Genomic DNA, 14597 nt, shown 5'->3' on the forward strand with positions numbered 1-14597 from the left:
TACTGTCCCCTTATGATAGTTTGCTAGTGTTCCAAGTATGAAAGCAATATCTATGATACTTTAGGGGTACAGTGGACCAAAACACAAAACTTAACTAACTTTTCAATTTTCTGAGTATAAAGGGCCCATAATTCTGTCCAAATGCCAGTCAGAGTTACATCACTTTGCCTGCACAGTCCCCTTATGATAGTTAATAAGTGTTGCAAGTATGAAGGCAATAGCTTTGATACTGTAGGAATAAAGTGGACCTAAACACAAAACTTAACCAAATTTTCAATTTTCTAAGTTTAAAAAGGGCACATAATTCTGTCAAAATGCCAGTCAGAGTTACATAACTTTGCCTGCACAGTCCCCTTATGATAGTAAGTAAGTGTTGCAAGTATGAAAGCAATAGCTTTGATACTTAAGGAATAAAATGGACCTAAACACAAAACTTAACCAAAATTTTCAATTTTCTAAGTATAAAAAGGGCACATAATTCTGTCTAAATGCATGCCAGAGTTATCAAACTTTGCCTGCCCAGTCTCCTAATGATAGTAAGTAAGTGTACCAAGTTTGAATGCAATAGCATTGATACTTTCTGAGAAAAGTGCACCTAAACGCAAAACTTAACCGGACGCCGACGCAGACGCCGACGCCAAGGAGATGACAATAGCTCTAGGGCTGTCACGATTCACCGGTATATCGCGGTGCATGTCGTGAAAAAAATCACACCGCGGTACAGCGTTGCCGCACCGGTTTTTTTAATATTATTATATTTGCACAGATATCAGGGGTTTTTCTGCCTATTTTGGGAAAAGGAGTCTGACCAAATTGGGAATTTTTTATCGACAAAATAGTCTATTTTGGGAATTTTTGCTTCGATGAAACGGCTCATTTTGGGAAAACATTGTGAATTTATCATGCTTAAATAAGTCAGTGGTTTAACAAATAAATGTGTTTGTATTTGTTATTTTGTCTTCTTTATATAAATAAATGCAATATTGGGCATGTTCAACGTTTATTCAAGTACTGCGATTTAGTTTTTCAGTTCCAGTTACACTCTGAGATAAGAACTGTACAGTCAAAAACTTATAGCAGATATTTTTGACCAAAACAAACACTGGTTAGTGACACAAGTTACAGCATAATTTATCTCTGCTTTCTGTTTTTGAAAGCATCACACAGCTCCTCCAATGTTCTGTCATTCAGGTCTAGACTTTCAATGCAGGTAAGCATCAGATGAGGATAAGTTTGGTTTGGCAGAATGTGCTGTGTAATGGGGAGTACAGCAGGTTCATGGTGCTGAATCCTTGCTCAACCACAGCATTGATTGTTGATATGATACACATCAGCTGGACAAGTTGGAACATTATTAATCTAATAATCATTAGTGATAAGACACTTTTATAAAAAAAAAATTTTTTTTTTTTTTTTTTTTCTTTTTGGGAAATTGGGATTTTTTTAATAATTTCGGTTTGGGATCAGGTCCGTTTGCTTTGGGAATACCTCCGTTTTCCGGAGACGCAGACAGTGCTGAAAAACCCCTGGATATAAATACATTACATAACTATTTTAATATAGATATTGTTTTGAAAACTGTAGAAGCGATTCAAAAGGGCTAAATAAATAATCCCTTAATATCCAGGTCAAGCAAGCGCTTCCACTGGTAGATGTCTAACTTTCACGTTTAAAATACGGCAATGTATGGGTCCGTACCTTTTTTGGAATTTGGGACAGATTTCCTTTGCAAATAAGTTCATAATTATCCCAAAGATGTTTACTCTATTTTTTAATTTTCTTTCTTTAGTATATCGATCGTTCAAAGTATGGCACTTCCGAATCATATTATCTTAAGATTATGAATAAGTCGAGGAAAAGTCAGAACGCTACGGATTTTCAATACTGGGCCTGCTGACTCCGCATTTTAAACATGCCCTTGAAGCGTTCGATTTACACAGATCGTAGTCACAGCTATTGTAAACAACATGGCGGACATTTTAAAAAAAGACGTGAATGAAAATAACAATAACAATGACTACTTCTATCAAGTTTATTACAGTTTCTTTTACAGTTTCTAGTCATACTATGATACCAGTGTTTTCTGATTATTGAGTTTAATAAAGTTTGTAAAACTTGTTATTCTGCTGTTTTCTTCACAGATACATATTCTGTAAAATATCGTGGTACGTACCGTGATAAAGTGTTGCCGTATCACGATATACCGCGGTACGCTCACGGGGTATCGTGACAGCCCTAAATAGCTCATAATTTTTTTTCAAAAAATAGATGAGCTAAAAATGTAGTTCACTATTAAGTTAAATAAAAAACATGTCAGTTAATTTTGGTTGAAGTAAAGTGTAATTCGGTAATGATATTCGGTACTCGGTTGTAATTCGGTGAAAAGTGGAATTAGGTTGTAATTCAGTGAAAAGTAGAATAAGTTGTTTTCTGGCACCCAGTACTTTTTTTCATAATTATGGCCCCTTTTCCACTTAGAATATGCAGCAAATGTTAAAGTTTTCGTACTACCCCATTTATTTTCATTGTCCCTTGACACATTGCTTTCATATTTTGCATACTTGTTTACCAACATGACCCCAACCTATAAACAAGAGCAGACAACTCTATCAAGCATTTTGTCTTGATAGATAGATAAGATTAATTTTGAGTAGGCAAGACATAAATAGACAACATCAGCCATTAAGGCTTTTGAAACGACTATATAAACATGTGTATATAGGAGGTTTTTGTGTGACGTCACAAGAGGGGTTTTCCGTTACTAAAAATAGATTGGCCGTCAACTTCTTGATCACGGCCAATTACATTGTATCAGAGTAAAGGTCGTCGGAAGACTAAATACTTATAATTTCACTAAACAAAACTATAAATACTCGTATTCTTTTTTAAAATAAGAATTTAATAAATGATATTTCAAAAATAATAAAACATATAATAATTTGAATATTATTATAAGTGGTGTGAATGCGATAGTGTTATTTTTCATCAACGATTGAAATTTAGTGTAAGGGGTGCATTGAATCAGTTATAAAACAAAGCCCTAAAATAGCTCAATACTTTTCAATCTTGAAATACATTTTTAATTTTCTTTTACATTGAATGAATTTTCGTTTTGTTAACATTGAATGAAAATATTAATAAATCTAAGCATTCGAATTGAAAAAAAACACCTGCATATTTTGCAAATTGAACTGTCTTTGCATGTACACGTATATTGAAAACTCGTCTGACGTGATAATGAGCGATACAAATCTAGCATTTTATGATACCATTAATCTAAACATTTAATTTATTTAACGCAAGTATTTTATATCCCTATAATGACCAAACGCGATTGCTCGTTTTCATGATGATGTTTCAAACACTTCAGTAACGCAGGATCTTTACACATTATAGCAGAGTTAACATTTGCAGGTACCCGTTAAATACGTTAATTGTGTAGCAGTAAATGTGTACAATATTTTAAATGTATAGTTATTAAACACTTTATTATTATGTTTAAACTGGCTAATATATATACTTAATAGTTCCTAGCTGTTAATCCATATCTTACAAATGTCTATTTTTAAATATGTTCAAATATTTTATTAAAGCAGCTGTTAAGTTTTTTACTTACTATGTCGAGAGATGACATGGAGGTATCATAAATTGTGTTTCATGACCAGACACATGTGGTTTATGCAGAGACCCCATACAGAGTCAATACAAGTATAGGTCCCTGTTTTCTTAGTAATTGTCTGGACAGTATCCGATCATATCGAGATAATTGGTTTGTGATAAAGAAAGGGGCAATTAAACACTGGGTTAAAATGCTGAAACAAAGAGTGTCAAAATTGGTGTGAACAATTAAATAAAAGCCATTAACATTTATCAAGAGGATTTAATTAATCTGTTACAAGGTAAGTTTTTAAGGACAAATAGGTTCAAATCAGTTTCTGTATGTTGATTACATAAAATCAATCAATTTGTTGTTTGTTTTCGTCCTTATTTGTGTTCGTTCATTGGATTCAATTCAATCTGAATTAATTTCAATTTCTGAGTATTTTTTGTTCTTCAAAAGGGTCGCGAATATGTTTTTAACCTTATCACGATGCGCTTTATCAATGCAAACAATAGCAGAATGGCCTGCAGTTTTGACGGCCAAATTTTGAGCATGCGCAAACGTGACGTCATTATCGGAATCCCCAAAACCTCCTATATGTAACAAGTATAAAACAGCTACAATATGGAAATAAAATATAGCAAAATTAAGTTAATAGATATGATATGCATGCTAATAAGTTAATGAAATCACAGTATAACATTCTAATAGTTTTCATACTATTTAAAGAAATATTGTGCAGGAGGCCGCTGATCTTGATCTATAAGTAGATCTAAAAAATAAAAAATATACAAAATAAAAAACTGCCGTAAAAAATTGTGAGTTAAAAGACTAAGAAGAAACCAAACACAAAATGAGCTAAGAAAGTGGGTAAACACGAGGTATCAAATTGAAACAGATTCGAATTGAACTGGTCAGCAGCTTCCTCACAAATAAAAGGTTGCAAGTACACATAATTATGCAAATATAAAACTGACAAGCACAGCAAGTACAAATAAAAACTGACAAGTACGCATAAGCATATACAAACTGACAAGCACAGCAAGTACAAATAAGCACATATAAAACTGACAAGCACAGCAAGTACATTTAAGCCCATATAAAACTGACAAGCACAGCAAGTACATATGAGCACATAAAAAAACCTGACAAGTACACAAAAGCATATACAAACTGACTAGCACAGCAAAGAGACCTGTATTTGTCGCATTTTACACTTCCTATGATCAAGAAACGAATGTTGTGAAAACTTTCTCAGTATTCGGACACGTGCGGATACGCGGATTTACAGTTTATTACGTAGGCTAATAAGAAAGTGGTTGAATAGATAGGTAACAAGGATATCTAAACAAAACTAACTTTTCTTCCAATGCCCGTTGTAGAGCTACCGCCGCGTGGCCTTCTTCGTCTGCCACCAGCACCACCTCGTCGTGAGTCGCGCTCAATCATATCTGAAGACATATTCACTTGAAATTGTTTCTGCAAAAACTTAGGATCCGTATCTCGTGCACCCAGAATTTTGGATCCAAAAAGTTACGCACGCTTGCGGCAGAACCAAACTGTGCATGAGCAATTTCCCGTACTTTTGCGTATTTTGTTTTACAAGTACAATCATAAAAGTCCAAAAACATTAATAGGAGAATAAATATTTTGTTACCACTCTTAAGTGTTCATCAAAGGCCGGGTTATTGATAGATAAAAAAGGAAAGATTTTCCTGTGTAGTAAAGGTCAGTTTATTATACATATCTATTGAATTCGTCACGCGCTCATGCTTTGTCGTTATGAATGAAGCCGATAATTGCTACTAATGCACATTCTTATTGTTACTTTGCACCTGAATCGTTTGTGTTCTTAATTTTTGTGACTCGAAATAACTGACGCGTGACCATTGTTTTCAGTTCAAACATGACATTCGGAGTGAAATATACTGTCCGTTGGCCGTTATGGACAATTGACCGTTATTCTCAAGTGAATATATATAATGGACAATTGACCGTTATTCTCAAGTGTAATATATAGTGACTTTCGTCGGGTGAAATCCAGACTGACTGTTGCATGCATTTGGTCGTTTTTCTCAAGTGACAGTAACTGAGTTAGGTCAGTTTTGACTGTATATGCAACACACTAATGATGTGACATATTAAATATTAAACCGCTGAGCTTTGCGGTTTCATAGAAAGTTTTTTAAGTATAAAAAATATTTTTAGCTTTTGCGACATACATATTCTGCGGACCTAAAGATTGGACAACTTTAAGTTGTTTGATATCATTTTGGTTTTTTAATTAAAGTTGATTTTTTTCCATATTTTGTTGCGTTTTTATAACTTGTGAAGTTGAAACTATAGCTCGTAGCATCCATTGTAACGTCTAAGAGGAACGGTATCTAAAGAACAGAGCATAAAAACCAATGTGAGTTTAAACATGTTCCAAGAAGAGTTAACCCTCACACTTAAACCTAACAAAGTCAGAGGCGTCGGAGCTTGGGCGGCACGGGCGGCCACCTCCCCTATATTTTCGGCAAATATGAAATTTCGGCAAAGACCTTTTTCATTTCAATGTCCGTATATTTGAAAATATCTTTACCATGAAGCAAGGTAATCACGCGTTTGCGGTTATGACACATGTATTGTTGAATGTCATCACCCGCCTGCGTTAATGCAAGTGTTAATTATGTTGTCAATTGATCGGTCTCTTTTATAACGATAATCCCTTTATTCTTCAGTAATTAAACATGGCAATCTTTAATCGTCGGTATGATCTAAGCCTTTGCTTGATTTTATTAATATAAAAGGAAAGTAAGGCGTGAAACAAATGTGCCGATATGCGATAGTCCTTAATTATCACTACATTAAAGATACCTCAAGATACCTGAATTAATTGTAATAACTCAAAGTAAATCAATTCTTAAAAACTTATTTAATGTTTTACCACTTTTTGTGTCATTTCAATATGTTTACTTCAAACCAACCAACGAATAAAAAATTTCCAAAACGAAATTTCGGGGAAAAAATCCCGAAGAACGTTCTTTCAACCCACATGATCCCTATTGTTGTGTCGTCTGCTATAAAGTACAAACTGCGACATATAGAGATCATTTTTCCATCGTCTGTCTGTCTGTCACAACTTTTGTAATTCAGTACATGCCTGCAATAGACGTGTATAAGGTCAGGTATCAGGTATAAAACGCACCAGAATGCGCAATTTGATGCTAAAATTTGAAATTTTTTCAGGGGGAGCCCCCACGGACCCCCACCAACGGGAGGGGGGTAACCCCTCCCATACCCACCCCCTCCCCGCACCTCCCATACCCACCCCCTCCTCCGCCCCAATGTCACTTTGCTTCTGACGCCCCTGCTGACAGAATAAAAACAAAACACACAAGTTTAAACAAACATTGATCTCATTTATTGAAATTCAAATTGAAAGTCAACAAAAAGGTATAAAATTGTATTCAATTGCAATTTAATTGATTTACATGAAAAAGAAACCCGCATGTATTTCAAATTTATTTTGTATTCAATTGCAATTTAATTGATTTACATGAAAAAGAAACCCGCATGTATTACAAATTTATTTCTATTTCTTTTTATAAGAACGTAAAACCTGTATTTACCATTTTTCATGGAGGTATTATGTAATATCGGAGCTTTATAGAAAGCTAACTGAGAGCTTTTTGGTAATAAATTGTAAACCAAACATCTAAAGATCTTTGTGCAAACGTACCCAGGCCGAATCCTCTGGTAGACGGGTTTTAGCAAAACGAAGGTGATACAATGGTAAAGATGGCGACTACACTTAGTTATGAACTAATAACTTAAGTACTTTTTACAATTATAAGACTAATCCATTGTGTGGATATATATTTCAACACATTTTGCGTGTTAGAAGCTTTCGTACGTACTTTTATATCATTCATTTCCGAATAATGTATGCAGTATATCGACAGCCGATGTTAACATGTCAAAACTTTGCATTTTTGCCAGTGTCTGACATGTCTGAGTGTGAATGACTCGGTTGTCGGCACCAAGCTTTTTCAGCCCCGATTTTTCAGGTTATTCGGTCCCAATGACCTTGCTGTACTTGATTTCAGCAAGGCCTTCGATCGGGTCCCGCACAGTCGCCTGCTCACCAAACTCAACAACTATGGCATCAGGGGTAACACCTTGAAGTGGATTGAAGCCTTTCTGACAGATCGCACGCAGAGGGTAGTCGTTGATGGAGCAACATCCAAGCCAGCACCCGTTGTTTGCAAAGTCCCTCAGGGAAGCGTCCTCGGACCCATTTTATTTCTTGTCTTCATCAACGACTTGCCACTACATGTCACATCCAGAGTAAGGCTTTTCGCAGATGACTGTGTGGTTTTTCTGGAAATCAACTCGGTAGAAAACTGCCTGATCCTACAAAACGACCTGATAAAGCTAGCCGAATGGGAGACAATGGGGTATGGACTTTCACCCAGAGAAGTGTAGCATTCTCCGTGTCCACAGAAAGAGGAACCCAATCATGTTCCGTTATTCCCTGAAAGACCACATCCTCAAGACTGACTTGACTACCAAGTACCTGTGAGTAACCTTGTCCCAAAACCTTTCATGGAACCACCATATGGACATCACAGGGAAAACAGTACACTCGGCTTCCTCCTGCGCAACCTACACGTTAGCAATGAGAAGGTTAAGACCACGGCATACAGCTCTCTTGTCCGGCCAGGCCTTGAGTATTGCTCCACAGTGTGAAACCCATTTACAAAAGATCTGGTTTACAAGCTTGAGATGGTACAGAGGAGGGCTGCTAGATATGTGACCAACCGATACCACAACACCAGCAGCGTATCCTCCATGATCGAGCACTTGGGGTGGGAGACACTCGAGTCACGACGGACTAAAGCGCAACTCACCATGCTGTACAAAATCATCAATGACTTGGTGGATATCCCAGCCAACCAATACCTTGTACAAGCCCCTAGTTGCCCTAAGGACCATAACAAGAAATACCACCAGCCGTCTACATCCACATCTTACCACAAGAACTCATTCTTTCCACGAACCATATCCGTTTGGAACCACCTCCCTGCGTCAGTTGCAGAGGCCCCTGACTTGGTATCCTTCAAGCAGGGGCTTTCCTCACTCACCTTCTAATTACTGTTAGGTGCCCAGCTTCAAGTAACCCCTAGTGATTCCCATTGCTGTGCTGGCCGCGGCCACCGTAACCAGAGAGGTCTGGGTTGAAGAGGAGAAAACGAAGCTGGCAAAACTTTTTACTATCTCTATACTTTAAACTATCAAATCTCTTCTATTTATCCTATCATTTCATATCTTTCTCTTGACCTAGCACCACCCGTCGCGTAATAATCAAGTGTGATTGCGCCGACATATGATGTAGATGTAGAATGTGAGGCTTTTTTGGCCCCATTTTTAATTGAATAAATGGTTGCAAATATGTTCGTAGATACTCTTTGTACCTCTTATTCTCATAATTTCTTTATAAGCTCTGTTTTATTTTCAGGTTTTAATTCTATGAAATAAATAAACTTTTGCTCTTGAATTATTTGCCGATATTTGGACTGGCAACAAAGCTTATTCAATCAGACCTGTCTTAAAAACGTCGGTTCAGGTCCCACTGTCGGGCACTTTTGGGAATGTCTGATAAACATACCATGGCACCATTTATGCCACTTGTTTTGGGAACACTAATGTCATTTGCAGAAACCTTATTACCAGGAAGTACATTTTGGCATGTTCTGTTTAATTGAAACTAAGAATTATGTGCGTTTTTTATTTGCCCACTTCTTACTGGGGTAAATGCCAACCTTTAGTCATATTTCTCTAGAGGAGGACTGTCAATCAAAAAATTTCATAAGATCATTCAGGACCTCAATACTTTAAGAATTTCACAAGTAAGTTTTAATAATGTTTTGCCTACTGAAACTCCTTTCACATGCAACATTGGACAAAGACCGGAAAAAGAGCATGCGGGGAGCTTCATTTGCTTGGCCCCAGTGTTGTTTTTCACTATTTTGGGAATGGGGCTGGTTCCCTTTGGATTTGGAAAATTCACAGCATTTTGACTAAAAATGAGGAATTCTTATTGATGTTGTTTTGCTAAAAAATGCTTCAACATTGAGAATTTAAGTGTTTTAGTATTATATTTACTAAGGTTGAAGTTATAGAGCTTGATAGGAGATGAACAAAATGTTGAGATCTTTTGAAGAATATATACTATTTTACTATTGGGAATGGGGCCTGGCTAATTGGGCCAATACTTTACCAACATGCTTAATTAAGCCCAAGTATCCATGAGAACGGTTCAAATGATCTTAAGAAAGGTAAAGTGTGAAATTATTTTTTATCCTGAAAACCCCAAGTTCAGGTACAATTGTATCATACTCAACACTAAACTTGTCTGATTTAAATATGTAGAATTCTGCAGATGTGACTCTGACGCAGTGATGTTTTCTCTTTTTCAGCAAGCTGGAGACTGCAGAGATTATGCCCATTCAAGCTCCACAGTGGACAGAGTTTTTGTCCTGCCCAGTGTGTTACTCCGTGTTCAATGAACAGCTCTATCGTCCCATCAGTCTGGCCTGTGGCCATACCATCTGTCGCACGTGCCTCTCGAAACTCCAGCAGAGAAAGTGCCCGTTTGACAACTCTCCTATATGCAGGGACCTCGGTGATTTGCCTGCGAACTTTGCCCTACTGCAGTTGGTCAGCGCTACTGCCGCTCCGGACAACAAGCTAAACTGTGTCCCTGAACAGTATAAGAAGTATTATGACGCTGCAAAGAAATGCGTGGAAGATCTGGCACTGTTACTTAAGCCAGTCTCGTCTAGTAAGTATAAACAAATACATTTTAGACCATTCTATTCAGAATAAACATTACATTTCCAAGGAAAAACTACAATCATTTTCGGATTACTTCTGCTATCCAATTGTTAAAGATGATTAATATAAAATAGGCATTATTTGATTAGGTATGACACAAATCTTTACGAATGCACAAATTGTATGACATGTTACACAATAATTCAATGAAAACATAACACTTGCGCACTGTGTGTCTATGTTCTCTGCAGGTAGTTCTGGGTCCATCATCTCAGGGTCCTCCTCCTCCTCCAGCAGTGACTCCGGCAGCTCCAACTGCGTGCTCAGCCGGCCCATGCAGCGAAAGCTCATCACCCTTGTAAACTGTCAGCTGGTTGAGGAAGAGGGTCGGTCCCGGGCCCTTCGAGCGGCTCGGTCTCTTGGGGAGCGCTCGATCACTGAGCTCATCCTCCAGCACCAGAACCCCCAGCAACTGTCGTCCAACCTGTGGGCCGCTGTGAGGGGCAGAGGGTGCCAGTTCCTTGGACCAGGTTTGAGGAATGCTTGAAAATGTTATATGTTAAACTTGCATCGCAAGTGTCTGCTGTAAAACAAAGGATGATGTCTGAAGGTTATAAACGGTTAAATGATAAACACATTATTATTTTCATAAAAACAAGTTTCCCATGTTCACTGATGTTTTCTGATCAATCCTGATGAAACAGTTACATGACACAATTTTGGTCATTTGCTCTGTCAATTATGGTCTAGTAGACGTCAGATTCTGGCTTGTAGATTTCAAGAGGAACTGCTCTGATGGTCTTTCTGTAAAAAAAAAGAGTAAATATTGAATTCTGCACTACAGGCATGCAGGAAGAGGTACTCTATTACATATCCTGGATGCACTATACAGTGCTCCAGCTAGGATTTGAAAAGGGCAGGGGGGCTTTTTTGTCAAAAGGGCACTTTCGACGCGCAGTATTTTGTCAAAAGGGCACTTTTGACGCACAGTATTTTGTAAAAAGGGCACGTTCGAGCGCGAGGGTGTTTCTGGAATGCTTCCTATTGCATGTTAATTTATATGTTATAAATAATTGTATTATTCCCATTATTATTAAACCATTCAAATATAATGTTTACAATGAGGATTAGACTAATTACAATGTAATAAGAGATTTATGAATTAGCATATGTAAAAAAAAAAAAAAAAAAATTTTTTTTTTGGGGGGGGGGGCGGGGGGCAGGGCGGAGGTTCGGGGGGGGCAGGGCGGAAGTTCGGGAGGGCAGGGCGCGGCGCCCTTCGATTTAGGCCTTGCTGGAGCATTGCTATATTTTCCTTCCCTGGTTAACCACATATTTACTTTCCCTGGTTACACCATATATTTACCTCCCATGGTTACACAGCAGGCATGCAGGAAGAGGTACCAATGTACATATTTACCTTCCTTGAATATACAACATATCTTACCTCCCCTGGTCACACTATATATTTACCTCCCCTGGTCACACTCCATATTTACCTCCTCTGGTTACACTCCATGTTTACCTCCACCTGTTTACACTCTATAATAACCTCCCCTGGTTACACTTAATATTTACCTCTCCTGGTTACACTACATTTTTATAACCCCCCTGGGTACACTACATATTTACTTCCCCTGGGTACACTACATATTTACTTCCCTTGGGTACACTTCATATTTACTTCCCCTGGGTACACTACAGGCATGCAGGAGGAGGTGTTGAAGCTGATCCTGCTGGCCCTGGAGGATGGCTCGGCGCTGTCCAGGAAGGTGCTGGTGCTGTTTGTGGTTCAGAGGTTGGAGGCTCAGTACCCACAGGCCTCCAAGACGGCCATTGGGCACGTGGTCCAGCTCCTTTACAGGGCCTCATGCTTCAAGGTTAGTTTAAACCTATTTATTTAAGTTTGTTGCATCGAAAACCTTAGGCTTATTGAAACACCCTAGAGTCTGTTTTCTTCGTGGAACCAATTCTTGGTGTCTTTGTGAGAGATTCAAAGAATGCTCCTTCGGTGTGAAGCTATCTGTTGACCTCCAAGCTAGGCAGACACCATATTTACTACCTCACAGTGACTTTATAAGGTATGTGGGGCTGTTTGTTGCCCTTTAGGGCAGTGCCATAAGTCTTGAAAGGCACTTTTTTTATTCACTGATTATACATTAAGCAATTTCCAAATGTTTAACCCTTTAAAAAAAAAAACTATATGATAAACATTGTATAAAGAAATTCTGTACCACAATTGGAACAGAAATGTGTGCATTTTTTAAAACTAATATAGCTTGATTAATAATTTAAGCTTTGCAGTGTATAGTATAACAAAGGCTGTATTTTGTTTGACTGGTGGTTAATACTCCATATGAATTCAAACCCTTTATTGCCCCATGTTACACTTAAGACATGTAAGAAGAGATATGCATGTACCTTTCTACCTTTCCAAGTAACACTACATATTTACCTCCCCTGGTCACACTACATATTTACCTCCCTGGTTACACTACACATTTTCCTACCCTTATTACACTGCATATTTACCTTTTATCTACAACCAGGTTACAAAACGAGACGAAGAATCCTCTCTGATGCAACTTAAGGAGGAGTACCGGTCGTATGACTCATTGAGACGCGAACATGACTCCCAGATTGTGCAGATTGCCATGGAGGCCGGATTGCGTATAGCGCCAGACCAGTGGTCCTCCCTGTTGTATGGGGACTCCACACACAAGTCTCACATGCAGTCAATCATTGATAAGGTAACACAAGTCTCATATGCAGTCAATCATTGATAAGGTAACATAAGTCTCACATGCAGTCAATCATTGATAAGGTAACACAAGTCTCACATGCAGTCAATCATTGATAAGGTAACATAAGTCTCACATGCAATCAACCATTGATAAGGTAACACAAGTCTCACATGCAGTCAATCATTGATAAGGTAACACAAGTCTCACATTCAGTCAATAATTGATAAGGTAACACAAGTCTCACATGCAGTCAATCATTGATAAGGTAACACAAGCCTCACATGCAATCAACCATTGATAAGGTAACACAAGTTTCACATGCAGTCAATCACTGATAAGGTAACACAAGTCTCACATTCAGTCAATTATTGATAAGGTAACACAAGTTTCACATGCAATCAACCATTAATAAGGTAACACAAGTTTCACATGCAATCAACCATTGATAAGGTAACACAATTCTCACATGCAGTCGACCATTGATAAGGTAACACAAGTTTCACATGCAGTCAATCCTTGATAAGGTAACACAAGTCTCACATGCAGTCAATCATTGATAAGGAAACATAAGTCTGACATGCAGTCAATCATTGATAAGATAACACAAGTTTCACATGCAGTCAATCATTGATAAGGTAACCCAAGTTTCACATGCAGTCAATCATTGATAAGGTAACACAAGTCTCACATTCTGTAAATCATTGATAAGGTAACACGAGTCTCGCATGCAGTCAATCATTGATAAGGTAACACAAGTTTCACATGCAGTCAATCATTGATAATCTATTTGTACAAGTGTAAACATGCATCAGGAATGATAATTTTGACTCTTACTTGTGCTTGTTCCAGCTACAAACCACGCAGACATTTGCTGCAAGCCTTAATAACGACTTTCGATTTTGCTTTTCACTCATGCTTGTTCCAGCTACAAACCCAGCAGACATTTGCTGCAAGCGTTAATTATGACTTTGCTTTTCACTCTTGCTTGTTCCAGCTACAAACCCCGCAGACGTTTGCGGCAAGTGTAACAGAGTTGTTGATCGCCCTACAGCGGACTGCTGACCCCCACAACTTGGCGAGACTGAGACCCGAGATGGAGTTCCTGTCCAATATCGACCCTTCACCAGGTGAGATGTGCATACAACTCAGGTGTGTCTTGAATATTTAGATATAAGCCCTGTTGTGGGAAAACCAGGTTTAATGCATGTGTGTTAATCATTATCCCAGATGAGCCTGTGCAGTCCACACAGGATTATCTTAAAGACTTATTCCGCTTTGATTGTATTTTTGTTTAAAGGAAGTCAATCCAGTTTAGACAGAAAGTGTTGTCCCTGATAAGCCCGTCTGGACTGCACAGGCTAATCTGGGACAACACTTTATGCACATGTATTATCAGTTTTCCCAAAATGAGGCTCATACCTGTGTGTGTT

At 38.0% G+C, this 14597-nt stretch overlaps 2 protein-coding genes across 3 annotated transcripts in view; one reads left to right on the top strand and one right to left on the bottom strand.

Moving 5' to 3' along the window:
* The window catches only part of LOC127852585 (nonsense-mediated mRNA decay factor SMG9-like), a 46923-nt gene extending 41748 nt beyond the window's left edge, over nt 1–5175 (bottom strand). Inside the window, exon 1 of one of the 2 annotated variants that reach the window (XM_052386539.1) lies at nt 4961–5175. In XM_052386539.1, coding sequence (XP_052242499.1) covers nt 4961–5062 — 102 coding nt within the window. In that variant the 5' untranslated portion in view covers nt 5063–5175. The other variant, XM_052386547.1, reaches the window with a different exon arrangement.
* A 2182-nt stretch (nt 5176–7357) lies between these two features.
* The window catches only part of LOC127852601 (uncharacterized), a 56941-nt gene continuing 49701 nt past the window's right edge, over nt 7358–14597 (top strand). The window contains exons 1-6 of the mRNA XM_052386556.1: nt 7358–7495; nt 10066–10430; nt 10675–10953; nt 12128–12303; nt 12973–13173; nt 14162–14294. Of these exons, the coding sequence (XP_052242516.1) occupies nt 10088–10430; nt 10675–10953; nt 12128–12303; nt 12973–13173; nt 14162–14294 (1132 nt within the window). The 5' untranslated portion in view covers nt 7358–7495; nt 10066–10087. The remainder of the gene's footprint in view (nt 7496–10065; nt 10431–10674; nt 10954–12127; nt 12304–12972; nt 13174–14161; nt 14295–14597) is intronic.

This window comes from Dreissena polymorpha, chromosome 1 (assembly GCF_020536995.1).
Source record: "Dreissena polymorpha isolate Duluth1 chromosome 1, UMN_Dpol_1.0, whole genome shotgun sequence".
Taxonomy (NCBI): Eukaryota; Metazoa; Mollusca; class Bivalvia; order Myida; family Dreissenidae; genus Dreissena; species Dreissena polymorpha.